The following is a 22998-nucleotide window of genomic DNA, read 5'->3' as shown; positions in this document are numbered from 1 at the left end:
GCTGACAGTGCTATCACATGATTTTCCGCCCAGCGAAAAGTCCTTGCAGTTTTTGCCATTGCCCTCCTGCTTCTTGTGTCGCCCTGTCTGTTTACGTGGGCGACTGCCGTGAAGTTTTTTCCACTGGATCAATACCGGCTGACCTTGAAGCAGAGGTCTTGCTAAGCTTAGAGCATTATAAATTTACCCTTAGCTCCAGTATATTTATGTGGAGAAAAGTCTCCAGACTTGATCACACTCCCTGGAAATTTTTTTTTTGTGTGACTGCTCCCCAGCCTCTCGGGCTGGGCTCCGTGGTCACCAGCATCCAATCCTGAATGCCGAATCTGCGGCCCTCTAGAAGATGAGCACTCTATAACCACCACAGGAGAGACACCCTTGTCCTTGGATATAGGGTTATCCGCTGATGCATCTGAAGATGCGATCCGGACCATTTGTCCAGCAGATCCCACTGAAAAGTTCTTGCGTGAAATCTGCCGAATGGAATTGCTTCGTAGGAAGCCACCATTTTTACCAGGACCCTTGTGCAATGATGCACTGTTTTTAGGAGGTTCCTGACTAGCTCGGATAACTCCCTGGCTTTCTCTTCCGGGAGAAACACCTTTTTCTGGACTGTGTCCAGAATCATCCCTAGGCACAGCAGACGTGTCGTCGGGATCAGCTGCGATTTTGGAATATTTAGAATCCACCCGTGCTGTTGTAGCAGTATCCTAGATAGTGCTACTCCGACCTCCAACTGTTCCCTGGACTATGCCCTTATCAGGAGATCGTCCAAGTAAGGGATAATTAAGACGCCTTTTCTTCGAAGAAGAATCATCATTTCGGCCATTACCTTGGTAAAGACCCGGGGTGCCGTGGACAATCCAAACGGCAGCGTCTGAAACTGATAGTGACAGTTCTGCACCACGAACCTGAGGTACCCTTAGTGAGAAGGGCAAATTTGGGACATAGAGGTAAGCATCCCTGATGTCCCGGGACACTATATAGTCCCCTTCTTCCTGGTTCGTTATCACTGCTCTGAGTGACTCCATCTTGATTTGAACCTTTGTAAGTGTTCAAAAAATTTTTTAGAATAAGTCTCACCTAGCCTTCTGGCTTCAGTACCACAATATAGTGTGGAATAATACCCCTTTTCTTGTAGTAGGAGGGGTAATTTAATTATCACCTGCTGGGAATACAGCTTGTGAATTTTTTTCCCATACTGCCTCCTTGTCGGAGGGAGACCTTGGTAAAGCAGACTTCAGGAGCCTGCGAAGGGGAAACGTCTCGACATTCCAATCTGTACCCCTGGGATACTACTTGTAGGATCCAGGGGTCCTGTACGGTCTCAGCGCCATGCTGAGAACTTGTCAGAAGCGGTGGAACGCTTCTGTTCCTGGGAATGGGCTGCCTGCTGCAGTCTTCTTCCCTTTCCTCTATCCCTGGGCAGATATGATCTTATAGGGACGAAAGGACTGAGGCTGAAAAGACGGTGTCTTTTTCTGCAGAGATGTGACTTAGGGTAAAAACGGTGGATTTTCCAGCAGTTGCCGTGGCCACCAGATCCGATGGACCGACCCCAAATAACTCCTCTTCCTTTATACGGCAATACACCTTTGTGCCGTTTGGAATCTGCATCACCTGACCACTGTCGTGTCCATAACATCTTCTGGCAGTTATGGACATCGCATTTACTCTTGATGCCAGAGTGCAAATATCTCTCTGTGCATCTCGCATATATAGAAATGCATCCTTTAAATGCTCTATAGTCAATAAAATACTGTCCCTGTCAAGGGTATCAATATTTTTAGTCAGGGAATCCGACCAAGCCACCCCAGCTCTGCACATCCAGGCTGAGGCGATCGCTGGTCGCAGTATAACACCAGTATGTGTGTATATACTTTTTATGATATTTTCCAGCCTCCTGTCAGCTGGTCCTTGAGGACGGCCCTATCTATAGACGGTACCGCCACTTGTTTTGATAAGCGTGTGAGCGCCTTATCCACCCTAAGGGGTGTTTCCCAACGCGCCCTAACTTCTGGCGGGAAAGGGTATACCGCCCATAATTTTCTATCGGGGGGAACCCACGCATCATCACACACTTTATTTAATTTATCTGATTCAGGAAAAACTATGGTAGTTTTTTCACATCCCACATAATACCCTCTTTTGTGGTACTTGTAGTATCAGAAATATGTAACACCTCCTTCATTGCCTTTAACGTGTGGCCCTAATAAGGAATACGTTTGTTTATTCACCGTCGACACTGGATTCAGTGTCCCTGTCTGTGTCTGTGTCGACCGACTAAAGTAAACGGGCGTTTTAAAAACCCCTGACGGTGTTTTTGAGACGTCTGGACCGGTACTAATTGTTTGTCGGCCGTCTCATGTCGTCAACCGACCTTGCAGCGTGTTGACATTATCACGTAATTTCCTAAATAAGCCATCCATTCCGGTGTCGACTCCCTAGAGAGTGACATCACCATTACAGGCAATTGCTCCGCCTCCTCACCAACATCGTCCTCCTACATGTCGACACACACGTACCGACACACAGCACACACACAGGGAATGCTCTGATAGAGGACAGGACCCACTAGCCCTTTGGAGAGACAGAGGGAGAGTTTGCCAGCACACACCAAAAACGCTATAATTATATAGGGACAACCTTATATAAGTGTTTTCCCTTATAGCATTTTTTATATATTTCTAACGCCAAATTAGTGCCCCCCCTCTCTGTTTTAACCCTGTTTCTGTAGTGCAGTGCAGGGGAGAGCCTGGGAGCCTTCCCTCCAGCCTTTCTGTGAGGGAAAATGGCGCTGTGTGCTGAGGAGATAGGCCCCGCCCCTTTTTCGGCGGCCTCGTCTCCCGCTCTTAACGGATTCTGGCAGGGGTTAAATATCTCCATATAGCCTCCGGAGACTATATGTGAGGTATTTTTAGCCAAAATAGGTATTCATTTGCCTCCCAGGGCGCCCCCCTCCCAGCGCCCTGCACCCTCAGTGACTGCCGTGTGAAGTGTGCTGAGAGGAAAATGGCGCACAGCTGCAGTGCTGTGCGCTACCTTTAGAAGACTGAGGAGTCTTCTGCCGCCGATTCTGGACCTCTTCTTACTTCAGCATCTGCAAGGGGGCCGGCGGCAAGGCTCCGGTGACCATCCAGGCTGTACCTGTGATCGTCCCTCTGGAGCTGATGTCCAGTAGCCAAGAAGCCAATCCATCCTGCACGCAGGTGAGTTCACTTCTTCTCCCCTAAGTCCCTCGTTGCAGTGATCCTGTTGCCAGCAGGACTCACTGTAAAGTAAAAAACCTAAGCTAAACTTTTCTAAGCAGCTCTTTAGGAGAGCCACCTAGATTGCACCCTTCTCGGCCGGGCACAAAAATCTAACTGGCTTGGAGGAGGGTCATAGGGGGAGGAGCCAGTGCACACCACCTGATCGGAAAGCTTTACTTTTGTGCCCTGTCTCCTGCGGAGCCGCTATTCCCCATGGTCCTTTCAGGAACCCCAGCATCCACTAGGACGATAGAGAAATTAGGTTTTTAAATTGTCACAGACTGCTAAAACTGTATATTCAACGCCTGACTTCGTCCAGGACTATGTAGTTTATACCTCTTTTCCACCCAAGTTCGGAGTCTGACCAGAGATTTGGAACACAGTCCCAAACTGGGTCTGACCCAGGACTAACCCCTTTCCTCTGCAACTCCAACCCAGATTATTCCCGAATCAGAGCCATTTACTGCACACAGGTGCAGTAGGCTGGGAGTGTTTCAGCAGCATTAGATACTCCAGCTCTGCCCGCTGATGTAACTGGCCCCACCCCTGGATCTGTTTCAGCACTGCAGAAAGCAGCATCCGCAACCATGGATCTCCCCATGCTAAATATAGGGGAGCCGGGTCCTGATGACCCAGTTTACCCATTTACATACACTACCCCTTAATCCGGGTCCTTCCAGAGACCAACCCTGCAAGTTAGTCGGGTTGGATTCCCAGGTTACTGGACCCGGATTAACCCTTTTCCATGGAGCTGCGACCCAGCAATAACCACCCAGCAGTTATCACGGCAATAACCTTGGCTTTAGCAGCAGTGGAAAAGGGGTATATTACAACTTTTCCACCAAGAACTCAGGTCCAACCCAGGTTATCCAGACATGGTTACAAGCCAGGTCGACCACGTTTAGACTACACCTTGGACCCAGGTTATTCCTTGGTTGACCCTGTTTACGCTGAACCCATGTCTTCCCTGCATGTCACTCAATAGGCAGATCTCTGATACACAATCAGCAGCTTTTAAGCATATGCCGAGTCAGATAACCCTGATTGCGCCGTTTACATGGCACGCTTATACCCCTTTTACACCACCTGAAATATCCCGGGATTTTGCCCAGGAGCGCGCAAAATCCCGGGACTGCAGGTGGTGCAATACCCCTTTTACCACCTGAAATATCCCGGGATTTTGCACGGGAGCGCGCAAAATCCCGGGACTGCAGGTGGTGTAAAAGGGTCACCCCGGGTCCACTTTCCTGGGAATCCAACCATGCAAATACACATGGTTGGACACGGGTAAGACCCGGGAAGGAGGCGGTGTAAATGGGTAAGCCGGGTCAGCCGATCCGGAAACCATTTACAGCATGGCAAACCTCCCGTACCACAGTGTCCGGCGGGCGGTCGGGAGGCTGGGGGTCACGGCGCACGCTGTCTATGCAGACAGCGGCGCTGTGCTGGTTGACATGCTGCGGCTGGGGACATGGCACATGCTGTCTATGCAGACAGCAGCTCCATGTCTGGTGCCTGGAAGCGCCGGACGCTGCAGGCAGCACAGCAGCTTCCAGATTGCTGTGCTTGCCCCCGGCGAGACGCTCCGGAGTCCCGATCTGCAGTGTGGGCCGGCGCTTGGGGATGACATCATCTGTAAGCGCCGGCCTACAAGACACTGCACCCGGGTGCAGTGTAAACGGTGCCGATCCGGGAATATCCCGGATCGGCACTGCAGTGAAATGGGGGGAGTCCCGGGTCTGACCCGTCTTGGAACCGTGTTCCAAATCCTGGGTCAGACCCGGGATTTTGGTGTAAAAGGGGTATTACCCAGGTCCAACCCTGGCATCTACCAGGCTCAGATTCCCTGGTAACTTGACACGGGTTATTTTTCAAGGACCCTTTTACACTGAGCCACGACGTTGATTAGCCCAGCAATGACCCATGATATTGCGGCAGTGGAAAAGGGGTACAAGTAACTGCAGTGTGAATGGAGCCCTGTCTCCAGCACAAATTACTACGATACCAGGCTGCACCAATGTACCACTTCTTTACCAAAAATGTTGTCTAATAAGGTACTTCCTACTGAAGAGATTGCCAGCGAGAAAATGTTTATATACACAGTATATCATGCAAAGTAAACATTTACAGTTTTACAGTATACTGTAAGTGGTCATGTAGGTAGAAGTTCATAACAAGGCCTCCCCGGAGGTTAGTATAACTAAACTGCTTCAGGACATCAGTAAACGTGTTTAGAATAGCAAGTAAACTAATTTAAACACTGAAACCTCTAATTCTTACTAACGTAACACTCAGTTTACTTAGTATTCACAACAAGTGTACTGATGTTGTGAAGCAGTTTTAGTTATGCTAACCTCAGAGGAGCCCATGTTCTGAACTTGTACCGGTCATGTACTAAACTTAAACATCATTGACATAATATTGCAGCTCTTTGTGGAACAGTATACTATATATGGTGCTCGATGTGAAATGACAGGCATAGTTACACCATGTTTATGAGCTGAGCGCTAGCTGAATGATGCCCAGAAAGCGTCACCTGCTGCTGCTAGAGCATGTATGCCAGCTTCCACCCGCCGCACACTGCACTACATCCTCCTTCTCTTCCGGTTGATTCTATATCGGAGTGGGAGAAGGGACCTTCTGACGTACCTAGGGGAGGAGACCCGTCAACAGGGGGAGGAGCTACGGCCGAACAAGGTACCCGAAAATTTCGCTCGCCACGCTTCGGGCAAAAGGTAATAGTTGGTGGCGTGGATACTACAGCAACTGTCCCGCTGGCGTAGCTCCTCCCTCTTGTGTCGTGGCTCCTCCCCCTGACGGAAAAGGTGCCTTAGACCACTTGGATCTAGCCTCAACCCTTCTCTTCCTCCTTAGTCCCACATAGCGTGTCGTGGCTCCTCCCCCTGACGTAAAAGATCCATTAGGCCACTTGGATCTAGCATCTACTGTCCCACATAGGCAGCATCAGCTTCTAACGTAAACAACCCACACACCTGACACCGGAAGCACGCTTCGGCCGGCCCGGATGTACTGGAGGAAATACGTCACCGCCAGGGAACTGCTGGCGGAAGTACAGTGAGTAAATATGTTGCTGTTCTGCCCGACGTGTGGCAATGTGCTGATAGTGGAAGAGGGGCAGAAATGCTACAGGTTCGCCTGTAATACGTGTCCTTATGTGCACAATGTTAATCGGAAGGTAAAGATTGAATGTCTGGTGTGCGTGTGAGGGATATACAATGGCTACTGACCACAAAGCTGTACTTAAAGAGAAAGGATCAATGTACAGTGCTGTCCCTTCTGAGCATCGCCTTCTGTAATCAGTATGTGCCCACTTTTATGGTTTAGTTACCAGTATTTGAAATGATTGGGTTGTATCAGATATAAGGGCAGATGTATCAAGCCTTGGAGAGAGAGAAACTCGTCAAAAGCAACCAATCAGTATTTAACTATAATTTCATGGGCTGTGCTAGGTAAATGACAGATACTGATTGGTTGGTTTTCACAACTTCTTCATTTTATTACTCTCCAAGGCTTTTGATACATCTCACCCTTAATTTTGATGACACAGTTGTACAACTTACAAGTTATATATATTTGACTAGCCAGAATTATTATAGTTACTACTTCAGCTTTACTGTCGCATAAGGTGCCCCGATTTATTTTGATTGTTATGTTTAGTAGTCCTATTCAACTCCTTTGTGACCTGATGTGTTTTACACTTTAATAACCGGACTAATATTGGTGTTCAAACTTTTGAGTCAGACATTCTACCCGACAGGCCAGGTACTTACTAGCTTTGAAAATCATTTGTATTTCTAATGCCCGTAAAATACCAGAAACTGGTAAAAATGGCATATCTGTTCCAATGAAACTATACCAACTTATGCTTTCAAGTGGGAGCTGTGGTGGCAATGAAAGGTACATTTAACTGTGTTCATCAACGTGAATGCAAGGGATCAGTAGAGTGTTCTCCATAACCATATCCACTCGGAATGAGGGCCTATGGTGGTCATTCCGAGTTGTTCGCTCGGTAATTTTCTTCGCATCGCAGCGATTTTCCGCTAATTGCGCATGCGCAATGTTCGCACTGTGACTGCGCCAAGTAAATTTGCTATGCAGTTAAGAATTTTACTCACGGCATTACGAGGTTTTATCTTCGTTCTGGTGATCGTAATGTTATTGACAGGAAGTGGGTGTTTCTTGGCGGAAACTGGCCGTTTTATGGGTGTGTGTGAAAAAACGCTGCCGTTTCTGGGGAAAAAGCGGGAGTGTCTGAAGAAACTGGGGAGTGTCTGGGCGAACGCTGGGAGTGTTTGTGACGTCAAACCAGGAACGAAACTGACTGAACTGATCGCAGTTGCCGAGTAAGTGTGGAGCTACTCAGAAACTGCTAAGAAGTGTCTATTCGCAATTCTGCTAATCTTTCGTTCGCAATTTTACTATGCTAAGATTCACTCCCAGTAGGCGGTGGCTTAGCGTGTGCAAAGCTGCTAAAAGCAGCTTGCGAGCGAACAACTCGGAATGAGGGCCTATATGTGTAACTGCCAGAGAAGTATCTTCATATAGTTAAAATTCTCATATTTCCTATACAGGAGCAAACAGCTTCATCAGTAAGGTGTCTGCTTCCAGTGTAATAGGTCGTGGTTTCTAATCCTGGGTATGACACTTGTAAAATGTGTATATTCAGTATAATAAAGAGGGTGTGATGTGTAAGGTGCAGGGACCAGTGAGGAAGTCGTCTACTGAAAAGACAGCGGCAGCTAGCAATTAACTTAATTAAATGGTGTCACAGAATGGGAGGAGAGGTGCCCCTCTTCAGAGCAGGAGCCCGGCGGTAGATGACTCCGTTGCCTCCCAGAATTCTGCCTCTGTATCCACTGCCGGGATCCTAACCAAGTCACCCACCCTGGCTGCAGTGTAAGTTCTGGTTAAACACTGATTTGACAAATGTAATAGTTTGCAAAGTGCCAGTGTTTTGTTGATTTGGCCACAAGATATAAAGCAGCAATTGTTTTAAAACAGTTTCTGCTTTATACGTGTCTTGGTTTTGCCTTTGCAAAAAAATTAATTGGTTTTACCTTTGAAAGAATTGGAGTTTTGAATCTTGGGACTTAATCGATGAAGCTTCAGCACTTCTCAGACTGTAGGCTATTACATTTGGTCAGTCATGTTAAAGGATAACCAGACTTTTCATGCAGTTTACAGCTCTGAATTTTAGGATTACCCTTTCTTCTCCTCTTGTTGAAACAATTATTAGTGTTTTGTATGGCATCATGGTGCATCACAATTATTGTAGGGAAAACAGACAATACGTAAAACAGGGACTTAAAAGGTACCCAAAATAAATGCCAACAAGAAAACAAAGAGTAAGGAGGTCACTGCTCATGGGAGGGCAGTCTAACAGGAAGAGAGCACAGTTAAACCAAGAGGAGCAAGTCTTAAGAGGGAAAGTATTTTGAGATGAGGGAGTATAGGCGGTAATTCAGACTGGCTCACTGAAGTGGCAGCGATCGCAGTCTGAATTGCTGCGCACTCCGGGAGCCCAGTGAGATGCTAAAAGCGATTGCCTCTGCCTGATTGACAGTCAGAGGCGGGAGGGGGCTTGCCAACGGCGTTAGAACACAGCCGCTGCGACCCGGAGTTACTCAACGGGTGTAAAAGCATCGCCGCTGTGTGATGCTTTCACACCCTTGCGAGGAGGGGGGGGGGGGTTGGGGCCAGACATAAGGGGCGGACTAGCCCTGTTGTGGGCATCCCCCCCATGTCTGAGAAATTGATCATAGATGTCCTAAATTTAGCACATCTACGATCATATCTGAATTAGGCCCATAGTTAATAAAGTTCAGTTTTGTTTTCTATTTTCAGTTCAATTTAAATCGGCTGAAATCAAATCAAATCGAAAATTTTCACTCATCAAATCGCACATTTACTAAGATTTGATTTTGAAATCTAATTCGATGTTGTTCGATTTTGGCTAGTGATTTTGTGTTCGGTTTAGGATATCCATTTCAAAATCATACTAAATCGCCTATAAAATCGAATACAAAATCAAATGCAATATAAAAAAACTAAAAAAAACTAATTTATTCATATTGTTCCAAATATATAACTTGCAAGAAGCTGTTCCTCTAATTCTGGTTTGCATACATCTCTGATAGTGGGACACCTGTACATGCAAGGGACCCGTTTTGTACATGTGCGGAATGGGTCTTGCGTTGTTGCACACAGTGCCCCCTAAACCACAGCCTATCACCGTTAGGGGGCAGTAAATCCAAAGACTCGGGAGCAATGTGCAATGCATCCATCTTTGAATGAGGGCCATAATTCCTACAGCCACAGTGAACCACATGTTTGGGTCCCAGCACACACGCACATCCTTCAATAATCAGCAACTCAATTAAATCAATAGCCAAGCAACATGGCAGCCTAAACAAATGCCGGAGGCACACTGCTTGAATACGGTTTCACAGGCACACCCAGCGACCCGCACCCAAATAATGTCCGTAACCACTCCCCCATCGATGCCCACAAACGGTGCCTGATCGTCAATCTTTCTGTGAAAAGGTAAGTGATGCAAGTGGCATTGCTATTAGATTTTAGTGCAAATCATTTGGTGTGCTTACAAATATGAATAAGGCCCTTAGTCAATTCAATGAATAATTTTATATGGAAGTGTCATAGTACAATTGCACATGTAAGTGCTCATTTCTCCTGAAGGGCCCACAGGTTATCCAAAGGATAACATTGGGATATGAGGTAGTGATAGCGGATTGACACCAAACGATCAAAGCTTTTGGCCTCCAGAATGCAACGGGCCCATCCCTATATCCCCGCCTCCTGGCTCAGGCAATTTAGTTTTTTGTTTGGTGCGGCAGGAGGCGGACCATGGTCAATGGGCTGCTGGTTTTTAGCAGCCATAAGCTTTTCTCTAACGTACTAGTGGATGCTGGGGACTCCGTAAGGACCATGGGGAATAGACGGGCTCCGCAGGAGACATGGGCACTTTAAGAAAGAATTTAGATTCTGGTGTGCTCTGGCTCCTCCCTCTATGTCCCTCCTCCAGACCTCAGTTTGAATCTGTGCCCGGACGAGCTGGGTGCTGTTTAGTGAGCTCTCCTGAGCTGGCTATAAGAAAGTATTTTGTTAGGTTTTTTTATTTTCAGGGAGCTCTGCTGGCAACAGACTCCCTGCATCGTGGGACTGAGGGGAGAGAAGCAGCCCTACTCTCTGCAGATAGGTCCTGCTTCTTAGGCTTCTGGACACCATTAGCTCCAGAGGGATCGTACACAGGATCTCACCCTCGTCGTCCGATCCCGGAGCCGCGCCGCCGTCCCCCTCGCAGAGCCGGAAGACAGAAGCCGGGTGAAAGAAGCAAGAAGACTTCGAAATCAGCGGCAGAAGACTCCAGTCTTCACTGAGGTAGCGCACAGCACTGCAGCTGTGCGCCATTGCTCCCACACTACACCCACATACTCCGGTCACTGTAAGGGTGCAGGGCGCAGGGGGGCGGGCGCCCTGGGCAGCAATTAGAGACCTCTTTGGCAAAAGTTTGCATATATACAGTTGGGCACTGTATATATGTATGAGCCCCCGCCAAAAATTGTACATGAAAGCGGGACAGAAGCCCGCCGTCGAGGGGGCGGGGCTTCTTCCTCAGCACTCACCAGCGCCATGTTTTTTCTCCACAGCACCGCTGAGAGGAAGCTCCCCAGCCTCTCCCCTGCAGTTACACGGTAGAAGAGGGTTAAAAGAGAGGGGGGGGGGGGCACATAATTAGGCGCAAAAATCAATATAAACAGCAGCTACTGGGTTAACATTAAGTTACTGTGTTATTCCTGGGTTAATAGCGCTGGGGTGTGTGCTGGCATACTCTCTCTCTGTCTCTCCAAAGGGCCTTATGGGGGAATTGTCTTCAGATGAGCATTCCCTGAGTGTGTGGTGTGTTGGTACGTGTGTGTCGACATGTCTGAGGTAAAAGGCTCCCCTAAGGAGGAGATGGAGCAAATATGTGTGTGAGAGGGTGTCTCCGTCGACAACGCCGACATCTGTTTGGATATGTGTCATTAAGTGCTAAGGAGAATTTATTGCACAAAAGATTAGAGAACAGACAGGGAATCTACCCATGTCTGTCCCTATGTCGCAGAGACCTTCAGAGTCTCTCAATGATCACTATCCAAAATAATAGACACCGATATCGACACGGAGTCTGACTCCAGTGTCGACTACGATAATGCAAAGTTACAGTCAAAATGGCAGAAAAGTATTCAATATATGATTATTGTAATAAAAGATGATTTGCATATCACTGATGACTCATCTGTCCCTGACACAAGGGTACACATGTTTAAGGGGAAGAAAGCTGAGTTAAATTTCCCTCCTCTCATGATGAAAAAGAGCGGGAATCTCTAGACAAGAGACTGCAGTTTCCCACAAAGAATTCTCAGGGAGTATCCTTTCCCTACTAGGGCCAGGATACGATGGGAATCTTCCCCTAGGTTGTCACGTTTGTCCAAAAGGTAGCCCTGACGTAACAGCTATCCTCAGGGATCCTGCAGATAGCGTGCACATTCTAGTACACTACTCAGACCGGCGATTGTGTCGGCATGGGTTTATAGCGCTGTTGTAGCGTGGACAGGTACCTTATCAGCTGAGATTGAGACCTTAGTAGGTATATCTCTCTATACATATCTCTCTATATATATATATATATATCTCTCTATATATATATATATATATATATCTCTCTATATATATATATATATATATATATATATATCTCTCTCTCTCTATATATATATATATATATATATATATATATATATATATATATATATATATATATATATATATATATATATATCTATCATTGGAGATCCGCACTCACATCAAAAAATACATAAATACATGTTTAGGGTGCACCCAGTGAAACTGACAAAGTCAGCCACAAATACAAAAACAGGGGTTCCACACAGGTGGAAGGGGCACTCACAGTTGAATAACGCATACAATTAAATTGCATAAAACATTCATAGTTTAATAGTCGAATATTCAGTTGCACCAACTCGCCCTTGATCGACGTTTCGACCCCATAACTGGGTCTTTCTCAAGATAGGCAGGTTCGGTTAACATTCAAATAACTTTTAAAGGTATATACATAGTAACATCAGTGGAGATATAAAACATCACTTAGGTGAAATGTCCTGACAACATATATCCACTCAGCTGGTATACAGCTCAAATGCTCCAGCAATTATACCTTCACAGGTAAATGCATGTAAGGCTTCTAAATGTAGTTCACGTAAAAATCATCTATATACCAGCAGTCATTCCGTTCTGAATGCATCCAGATAAGCCACTAGTAAGTTCCACAACGCATCAAAAGCGATAATCAACCATGTTCACACAGTCAGAAGGCACCTGGTACTCATATAGAGAGATATATATATATATATATATCTCTCTATATGAGTACCAGGTGCCTTCTGACTGTGTGAACATGGTTGATTATCGCTTTTGATGCGTTGTGGAACTTACTAGTGGCTTATCTGGATGCATTCAGAACGGAATGACTGCTGGTATATAGATGATTTTTACGTGAACTACATTTAGAAGCCTTACATGCATTTACCTGTGAAGGTATAATTGCTGGAGCATTTGAGCTGTATACCAGCTGAGTGGATATATGTTGTCAGGACATTTCACCTAAGTGATGTTTTATATCTCCACTGATGTTACTATGTATATACCTTTAAAAGTTATTTGAATGTTAACCGAACCTGCCTATCTTGAGAAAGACCCAGTTATGGGGTCGAAACGTCGATCAAGGGCGAGTTGGTGCAACTGAATATTCGACTATTAAACTATGAATGTTTTATGCAATTTAATTGTATGCGTTATTCAACTGTGAGTGCCCCTTCCACCTGTGTGGAACCCCTGGTTTTTTTTTATATATATATATATATATATATATATATATATATATATTATAGAGAGAGATATAGAGATATATATGTGTGTGTGTGTGTGTGTGTGTGTGTGTGTGTGTGTATGTATATATATATATATATATATATATATATATATATATATATATTAAAGATGCTGTCTTCTGAGATATATATGTAAAAAACATGCCCAAAGAGACATGAGTCTACTGGGTCCTAGAGTCAAAGCTATGTCGATTTCTGCTTGACGTGTCCTGTAGAATATGCAATGGACAGATGATGCCGACTTAAGAGGCATATGGAAGGCTGAGGATTGTGTGGAGAAGGGTTCTCGGACCTGGTCTCCACAGCTATAGCTGGTAATTCTGATATTTTGCCTTATATTCCTGCACAGCCTAGGAAAGCACGACATTATCAAATGCAGCCTTTCGAACAAAGAAACAAGAAAGTCCGAGGTGCGTCCTTTCTTGCCAGAGGCGGGGGCAGAGGAAAGAAGCTGCACAACACGGCAAGTTCCCTGGAACAGAAGACCTCCCCGGCCTCTACAAAATCCACTGCATGTCGCTGGGGCTCCACAGGCGGAGCTAGGCCCGGTGGGGGCACGCCTTCGTAAGTTCAGCCACAAGTGGGTTCACTCCCTGTTAGATCCCTGGGCAATAGATATTGTGTAGTAGTGGGTTGGGGTTTAGGAATCTGCACAGGACCAGATTGTAAATAGATGATAACAATTTTTTAACCAATTTTTGTACCAAAAAAGGCAAAATTGATGACCAACATAAAACTACCGCTTTGCCTGCCTGGCTTTTGGGATAGAACAAAGTTGGCGGTGCTCCCGGACATTAGTTCAGAACAAACTATTGAATGGGTTTTTTTGCAGAGAAGCAAAAAGTAGACTGTTTTTTTGTGTCTCTCTGGGGCACACTTTATATAGATTAACTTGTTAATGAAAATAGAATATTTATAAATGTGAATATGAAGATAAAACGTAACTTTTATTGAATATCAGACGAAAAAAGACAAATTACACAAATAGTGCTGTATATATCAGCTAAGTGATTAAAAAAGTATTAAATGATAAGACGATTGTGACTCGCTTGGTATGAAGTAGGTGGCAGATAATTTGTGTGCACACCCACTAGGATTAAGCGAGTATTGATATTTGAAATTAATCAGAGCGAAAATTTGGTGAATCATGTTTCTCTATTGATTTATGAATTTTTATACGTAAGTATATTCATATGAGAGAAACAAGAAAAACCGGCTTAAACGACTCCGGACTCCTTCTAGGAAGGTAAATATTGGTAAATGACTGCAATAATTAATTGTGGTGGAAGATACTGGTAAACAAAGAGTGTATACACGGAAGGTATGTTCCTTGATACTACAGTACCCAGTATTCCCAGAGGGTCACCCTTTCTGGTACTGACCAGGCCCAATGCTGCTTGGCTTCCAAGATCAGGCGAGATCAGGCATGTCCAGCATGGTTTGACTGTAGATAGTCAAGTAGGTACCTATCTGCGTATGGAAAAACCAGTTGCTTGATAGGTTTGAGCCTGTCAAAAAAGGGGGTGAGGAAAAGTATTACAAATTACTTCAAAGTGTCTGGGCGGTATGTCCCGTTGCTTTTGATGTGAAAATGAAGTCAAAAGAAAGGAGATTTTTCACATAAATACAGTGCCAAAAAATAATAAATAAACATTGGAGGGCCAGTATCTTGGTGTTGATACTGGAACAGTTTGTAAACAGAATAATAATAGTAAAGGAGGCCTCACTTGGGGCCATACATATTATGTATGTTGTCACAAATTCCCACAACTAAATTGTGGTGATACCAGTGAGCATTGCCCCACTGACACGAATAAAGTGTAACAAAACTGCGGGAATATAGCCTTTTAGCTGTAGAATATCATATAGTTGAAAATAAAGCCCAAAAATGACTTCTATCTATCAGCTAGGCAAAAGACAGAATATGTCAATATTTATATTTCCACCATCCAAGCAGATTGCCAGGTGGAAATAGTATTGAGGTGAATGAAATAAGAGAGTATGTCAGTCTGAATTAGACAAATGAGTAAATAAATTACTGAGTACTTTGCAGCAATACCATATGTTGTCTCATATAAAACATAATGTTTCACATAGAATCCAGCATAGAACAACACACAAAAAACAGTATAGGCAATAGACTGTCAATTGCGGAGAGGGTACACATGAAAAGCAATATTTGTCATCATTTATTAAAGACACGCTATGTGTACTAAACCTCTGTAAATAATTTAACCAAGTTCTCCTTAGCAAAGGTCTGACTGGGCTGGTAATCAAGGTAATATTAGGATTGATGCATAGATTACCAACTGGTGAATGGTCTCCCTGTGTTGGTTAATTACCTTATCTGCATGGAATAGATCTGTGGAGACAGCCAGCAAATGCTGTTTGGTCTGACCTTGTTGCTAGGCAACCTATCCTGTCCGTGCTGTGTGCACAGAGTGGAGAGTATTACTCCCCTGTAACGTTGGAGACTCTCCTCATAGGCACCTTATTCCCCTGTAGTCTCCAACGTTACAGGGGAGTAATAATCTCCACTCTGTGCACACAGCACGGACAGGATAGGTTGCCTAGCAACAAGGTCAGACCAAACAGCATTTGCTGGCTGTCTCCACAGATCTATTCCATGCAGATAAGGTAATTAACCAACACAGGGAGACCATTCACCAGTTGGTAATCTATGCATCAATCCTAATATTACCTTGATTACCAGCCCAGTCAGACCTTTGCTAAGGAGAACTTGGTTAAATTATTTACAGAGGTTTAGTACACATAGCGTGTCTTTAATAAATGATGACAAATATTGCTTTTCATGTGTACCCTCTCCGCAATTGACAGTCTATTGCCTATACTGTTTTTTGTGTGTTGTTCTATGCTGGATTCTATGTGAAACATGTTTTTTATGAGACAACATATGGTATTGCTGCAAAGTACTCAGTAATTTATTTACTAATTTGTCTAATTCAGACTGACATACTCTCTTATTTCATTCACCTCAATACTATTTCCACCTGGCAATCTGCTAGGATGGTGGAAATATAAATATTGATATATTCTGTCTTTTGCCTAGCTGATAGATAGAAGTCATTTTTGTGCTTTATTTTCAACTATATGATATTCTACAGCTAAAAGGCTATTTCTCTATCGTCCTAAGTGGATGCTGGGGTTCCTGAAAGGACCATGGGGAATAGCGGCTCCGCAGGAGACAGGGCACAAAAAAGTAAAGCTTTACTAGGTCAGGTGGTGTGCACTGGCTCCTCCCCCTATGACCCTCCTCCAGACTCCAGTTAGATTTTGTGCCCGAACGAGAAGGGTGCAATCTAGGTGGCTCTCCTAAAGAGCTGCTTAGAGAAAGTTTAGTTTAGGTTTTTTTCTTTACAGTGAGTCCTGCTGGCAACAGGATCACTGCAACGTGGGACTTAGGGGGAAAGTAGTAAACTCACCTGCATGCAGAGTGGATTTGCTGCTTGGCTACTGGACACCATTAGCTCCAGAGGGATCGAACACAGGCCCAGCCGTGGAGTCCGGTCCCGGAGCCGCGCCGCCGACCCCCTTGCAGATGCTGAAGCGTGAAGAGGTCCGGAAACCGGCGGCTGAAGACTCCTCAGTCTTCATAAGGTAGCGCACAGCACTGCAGCTGTGCGCCATTTTCCTCTCAGCACACTTCACTGGGCAGTCACTGAGGGTGCAGAGCGCTGGGGGGGGGCGCTCTGAGAGGCAAATATAAACCTTATACAAGGCTAAAAATACCTCACATATAGCCCATAGGGGCTATATGGAGATATTTAACCCCTGCCTGACTGGAAAAATAGCGGGAGAAGAACCCGCCGAAAAAGGGGCGGGGCCTATCTCCTCAGCACACGGCGCCATTTTCTGTCACAGCTCCGCTGGTCAGAACGGCTCCCAGGTCTCTCCCCTGCACTGCACTACAGAAACAGGGTAAAACAGAGAGGGGGGGGCACATTAATGGCTATATATATATATATATTAAAGCAGCTATAAGGGAGCACTTAATATAAGGATATCCCTTGTATATATAGCGCTTTGTGGTGTGTGCTGGCAGACTCTCCCTCTGTCTCCCCAAAAGGGCTAGTGGGTCCTGTCTTCATTAGAGCATTCCCTGTGAGTTTGCGGTGTGTGTCGGTACGTGGTGTCGACATGTATGAGGACGATATTGGTGTGGAGGCGGAGCAATTGCCAAATATGCAGATGTCACCCCCCAGGGGGTCGACACCAGAATGGATGCCTTTATTTGTGGAATTACGTGATGGTTTATCTTCCCTTAAACAGTCAGTTGAGGACATGAGGCGGCCGGACAATCAATTAATGCCTGTCCAGGCGCCTCAAACACCGTCAGGGGCTGTAAAACGCCCTTTGCCTCAGTCGGTCGACACAGACCCAGACACGGGCACTGATTCCAGTGACGACGGTAGAAATTCAAACGTATTTTCCAGTAGGGCCACACGTTATATGATTTTGGCAATGAAGGAGACGTTACATTTAGCTGATACTACAGATACCGTAAAACAGGGTATTATGTATGGTGTGAAAAAACTACAAACAGTTTTTCCTGAATCAGAAGAATTAAATGACGTGTGTGATGAAGCGTGGGTTGCTCCTGATAAAAAGTTGATAATTTCAAAAAAGTTATTGGCATTATACCCTTTCCCGCCAGAGGTTAGGGCGCGCGGGGAAACACCCCCTAAGGTGGACAAGGCGCTCACACGCTTATCCAAACAAGTGGCGTTACCCTCTCCTGAGACGGCCGCACTTAAGGATCCATCAGATAGAAAGATGGAAGTTATTCAAAAGAATATATACACACATGCAGGTGTTATACTACGACCAGCTATAGCAACTGCCTGGATGTGCAGTGCTGGAGTAGTTTGGTCAGAATCCCTGATTGAAAATATTGATACCCTAGATAGGGACAATGTTTTACTGTCGTTAGAACAAATAAAGGATGCATTTATCTATATGCGTGATGCACAGAGGGATATTTGCACACTGGCATCTCGGGTGAGTGCTATGTCCATTTCAGCCAGAAGAGCCTTATGGACACGACAGTGGACAGGCGATGCGGATTCAAAACGTCACATGGAGGTTTTGCCGTATAAAGGGGAGGAGTTATTTGGAGTTGGTCTATCAGACTTGGTGGCCACGGCTACTGCCGGGAAATCCACTTTTTTACCTCAAGTCACTCCCCAACAGAGAAAGGCACCGACCTTTCAACCGCAGCCTTTTCGCTCCTACAAAAATAAGAGAGCAAAGGGCTTGTCGTACCTGCCACGAGGCAGAGGAAGAGGGAAGAGACACCAACAGGCAGCTCCTTCCCAGGAACAGAAGCCCTCCCCGGCTCCTGCAAAAACCTCAGCATGACGCTGGGGCCTCTCAAGCGGACTCGGGGACAGTGGGGGGCCGTCTCAAAAATTACAGCGCGCAGTGGGCTCACTCGCAGGTAGACCCCTGGATCCTGCAGATAATATCTCAGGGGTACAGGTTGGAATTAGAGACGGATCCTCCTCATCGTTTCCTGAAGTCTGCCTTACCAACCGTCTCTTCCGAAAGGGAGAGGGTGTTGGAAGCCATTCACAAGCTGTACGCTCAGCAGGTGATAGTCAAAGTACCCCTATTACAACAAGGAAAGGGGTATTATTCCACTCTATTTGTGGTACCGAAGCCGGATGGCTCGGTAAGGCCTATTCTAAATCTGAAGTCCTTGAACCTCTACATAAAAAAGTTCAAGTTCAAGATGGAGTCACTCAGAGCAGTGATAGCGAACCTGGAAGAAGGGGACTTTATGGTATCCTTGGACATCAAGGATGCGTATCTACACGTTCCGATTTACCCCGCACACCAGGGGTACCTCAGGTTCATTGTTCAAAACTGTCACTATCAGTTTCAGACGCTGCCGTTCGGATTGTCCACGGCGCCTCGGGTCTTTACCAAGGTAATGGCCGAGATGATGATTCTTCTTCGAAGAAAAGGCGTATTAGTTATCCCATACTTGGACGATCTCCTAATAAGGGCAAGGTCCAGAGAACAGCTGGAGACAGCTTTAGCACTATCTCAAGAGGTGCTAAGACAACACGGGTGGATTCTGAATATTCCAAAATCCCATTTAATCCCGACAACTCGTCTGCTGTTCCTAGGAATGATTCTGGACACGGTTCAGAAAAAGGTTTTCCTTCCAGAGGAAAAAGCCAAGGAGTTACCCGATCTGGTCAGGAACCTCCTAAAACCAGGAAAAGTGTCAGTACATCAATGCACAAGAGTCCTGGGAAAAATGGTGGCTTCTTACGAAGCAATTCCATTCGGCAGATTCCATGCAAGAATATTCCAAAGGGATCTGTTGGACAAATGGTCAGGGTCGCATCTGCAGATGCACCTGCGAATAACCCTGTCACCAAAGACAAGGGTGTCACTTCTGTGGTGGTTGCAGAAGGCTCACCTATTAGAAGGCCGCAGATTCGGCATTCAGGATTGGATCCTGGTGACCACGGACGCCAGCCTGAGAGGCTGGGGAGCAGTCACACAAGGAAGAAACTTCCAGGGAGTATGGACGAGTCTGGAAAAGTCTCTTCACATAAACATTCTGGAACTAAGAGCAATCTACAATGCTCTAAGCCAGGCGGAACTTCTCCTGCAAGGAAAGCCGGTGTTGATTCAGTCGGACAACATCACGGCGGTCGCCCATGTAAACAGGCAGGGCGGCACAAGAAGCAGGAGTGCAATGGCAGAAGCTGCCAAGATTCTTCGCTGGGCGGAGAATCACGTGATAGCACTGTCAGCAGTGTTCATCCCGGGCGTGGACAACTGGGAAGCAGACTTCCTCAGCAGACACGATCTTCATCCGGGAGAGTGGGGTCTACATCCAGAAGTCTTCAACATGTTAATAGACCGTTGGGAAAGACCAATTGTAGACATGATGGCGTCTCGCCTCAACAAGAAACTGGACAAATATTGCGCCAGGTCAAGAGATCCACAGGCAATAGCTGTGGACGCACTGGTAACTCCTTGGGTGTACCAGTCAGTGTATGTCTTTCCTCCTCTGCCGCTCATACCAAAGGTATTGAAGATCATACGGCAAAGAAGAGTAAGAACAATACTAGTGGTTCCGGATTGGCCGAGAAGGACTTGGTATCCGGAACTTCAAGAGATGCTCACGGACGAACCGTGGCCTCTACCTCTGAGAAGGGACCTGCTACAGCAGGGTCCCTGTCTTTTTCAAGACTTACCGCGGCTGCGTTTGACGGCATGGCGGTTGAACGCCAGATCCTAAAAGGGAAAGGCATTCCAGAAGAAGTCATTCCTACCTTGATTAAGGCACGGAAGGAAGTCACCGTGAAACATTATCACCGCATTTGGCGAAAATATGTAGCGTGGTGCGAGGATCGGAGGGTTCCGACGGAGGAATTCCAACTGGGTCGTTTCCTACATTTCCTGCAATCAGGATTATCTATGGGTCTCAAATTGGGATCCATTAAGGTTCAAATTTCGGCCCTGTCAATATTCTTCCAAAAAGAATTGGCCTCTGTCCCTGAGGTCCAGACTTTTGTCAAGGGAGTACTGCATATACAGCCTCCTGTGGTGCCTCCGGTGGCACCGTGGGATCTAAATGTAGTTTTAGATTTCCTCAAATCCCATTGGTTTGAACCATTGAAAAAGGTGGATTTGAAATATCTCACATTGAAAGTGACTATGTTACTAGCCCTGGCCTCTGCCAGGAGAGTATCTGAATTGGCGGCTTTATCTTATAAAAGTCCTTATCTAATCTTCCATTCGGATAGGGCAGAACTGCGGACTCGTCCGCATTTTCTCCCTAAAGTGGTATCAGCATTTCATCTGAACCAACCTATTGTGGTGCCTGCGGCCACTAGCGACTTGGAGGACTCCAAGTTGTTGGACGTTGTCAGAGCCTTAAAAATATACATTGCAAGGACGGCTGGAGTCAGAAAATCTGACTCGCTGTTTATATTGTATGCACCCAACAAGTTGGGCGCACCTGCTTCTAAGCAGTCGATTGCTCGTTGGATTTGTAACACAATTCAACTTGCACATTCTGTGGCAGGCCTGCCACAGCCTAAAACTGTAAAAGCCCACTCCACAAGGAAGGTGGGCTCATCTTGGGCGGCTGCCCGAGGGGTCTCGGCATTACAACTCTGCCGAGCAGCTACGTGGTCGGGGGAGAACACGTTTGTAAAATTTTACAAATTTGATACCCTGGCAAAGGAGGACCTGGAGTTCTCTCATTCGGTGCTGCAGAGTCATCCGCACTCTCCCGCCCGTTTGGGAGCTTTGGTATAATCCCCATGGTCCTTTCAGGAACCCCAGCATCCACTTAGGACGATAGAGAAAATAAGAATTTACTTACCGATAATTCTATTTCTCGGAGTCCGTAGTGGATGCTGGGCGCCCATCCCAAGTGCGGATTATCTGCAATACTTGTACATAGTTATTGTTAACTAATTCGGGTTATTGTTAAGGAGCCATCTTTAAGAGGCCCTTTCTGTTGTCATACTGTTAACTGGGTTTAGATCACAAGTTGTACGGTGTGATTGGTGTGGCTGGTATGAGTCTTACCCGGGATTCAAAATGCCTCCCTTATTGTGTATGCTCGTCCGGGCACAGTACCTAACTGGAGTCTGGAGGAGGGTCATAGGGGGAGGAGCCAGTGCACACCACCTGACCTAGTAAAGCTTTACTTTTTTGTGCCCTGTCTCCTGCGGAGCCGCTATTCCCCATGGTCCTTTCAGGAACCCCAGCATCCACTACGGACTCCGAGAAATAGAATTATCGGTAAGTAAATTCTTATTATTCCCGCAGTTTTGTTACACTTTATTCGTGTCAGTGGGGCAATGCTCACTGGTATCGCCACAATTTAGTTGTGGGAATTTGTGACAACATACATAATATGTATGGCCCCCCAAGTGAGGCCTCCTTTACTATTATTATTCTGTTTACAAACTGTTCCAGTATCAACACCAAGATACTGGCCCTCCAATGTTTATTTATTATTTTTTGGCACTGTATTTATGTGAAAAATCTCCTTTCTTTTGACTTAATTTTCACATCAAAAGCAACGGGACATACCGTCCAGACACTTTGAAGTAATTTGTAATACTTTTCCCCACCCCCTTTTTTTGACCGGCTCAAACCTATCAAGCAACTGGTTTTTCCATACGCAGATAGGTACCTACTTGACTATCTACAGTCATGCCATGCTGGACATGCCCGATCTCGCCTGATCTTGGAAGCCAAGCAGCATTGGGCCTGGTCAGTACCAGAAAGGGTGACCCTCTGGGAATACTGGGTACTGTAGTATCAAGGAACATACCTTCCGTGTATACACTCTTTGTTTACCAGTATCTTCCACCACAATTAATTATTGCAGTAATTTACCAATATTTACCTTCCTAGAAGGAGTCCGGAGTCGTTTAAGCCGGTTTTTCTTGTTTCTCTCATATGAATATACTTACGTATAAAAATTCATAAATCAATAGAGAAAACAAGATTCACCAAATTTTCGCTCTGATTAATTTCAAATATCAATACTCGCTTAATCCTAGTGGGTGTGCACACAAATTATCTGCCACCTACTTCATACCAAGCGAGTCACAATTGTCTTATCATTTAATACTTTTTTAATCACTTAGCTGATATATACAGCACTATTTGTGTAATTTGTCTTTTTTCGTCTGATATTCAATAAAAGTTACGTTTTATCTTCATATTCACATTTATAAATATTCTGTTTT

General features: G+C 45.5%; 2 protein-coding genes and 2 pseudogenes across 7 annotated transcripts in view; 2 read left to right on the top strand and 2 right to left on the bottom strand.

Moving 5' to 3' along the window:
* Positions 1-15597, bottom strand: part of SNRNP25 (small nuclear ribonucleoprotein U11/U12 subunit 25) — a 137437-nt gene extending 121840 nt beyond the window's left edge. Inside the window, exon 1 of one of the 6 annotated variants that reach the window (XM_063934217.1) lies at positions 15583-15597. The gene's annotated coding sequence lies outside the window, so the exon portion shown is untranslated. The other 5 variants (XM_063934220.1, XM_063934218.1, XM_063934216.1 and 2 more) reach the window with 5 other exon arrangements.
* Positions 6333-22998, top strand: part of POLR3K (RNA polymerase III subunit K) — a 58848-nt gene continuing 42182 nt past the window's right edge. Inside the window, exon 1 of the mRNA XM_063934222.1 lies at positions 6333-6447. Coding sequence (XP_063790292.1) covers positions 6337-6447 — 111 coding nt within the window. The 5' untranslated portion in view covers positions 6333-6336. The remainder of the gene's footprint in view (positions 6448-22998) is intronic.
* On the bottom strand, positions 14574-14692 carry LOC134947379 (5S ribosomal RNA; annotated as a pseudogene).
* On the top strand, positions 22447-22565 carry LOC134947163 (5S ribosomal RNA; annotated as a pseudogene).

Source organism: Pseudophryne corroboree, chromosome 7 (assembly GCF_028390025.1).
Source record: "Pseudophryne corroboree isolate aPseCor3 chromosome 7, aPseCor3.hap2, whole genome shotgun sequence".
Classification (NCBI taxonomy): domain Eukaryota; kingdom Metazoa; phylum Chordata; class Amphibia; order Anura; family Myobatrachidae; genus Pseudophryne; species Pseudophryne corroboree.
This window is presented reverse-complemented; position numbering and strand designations above follow the sequence as displayed.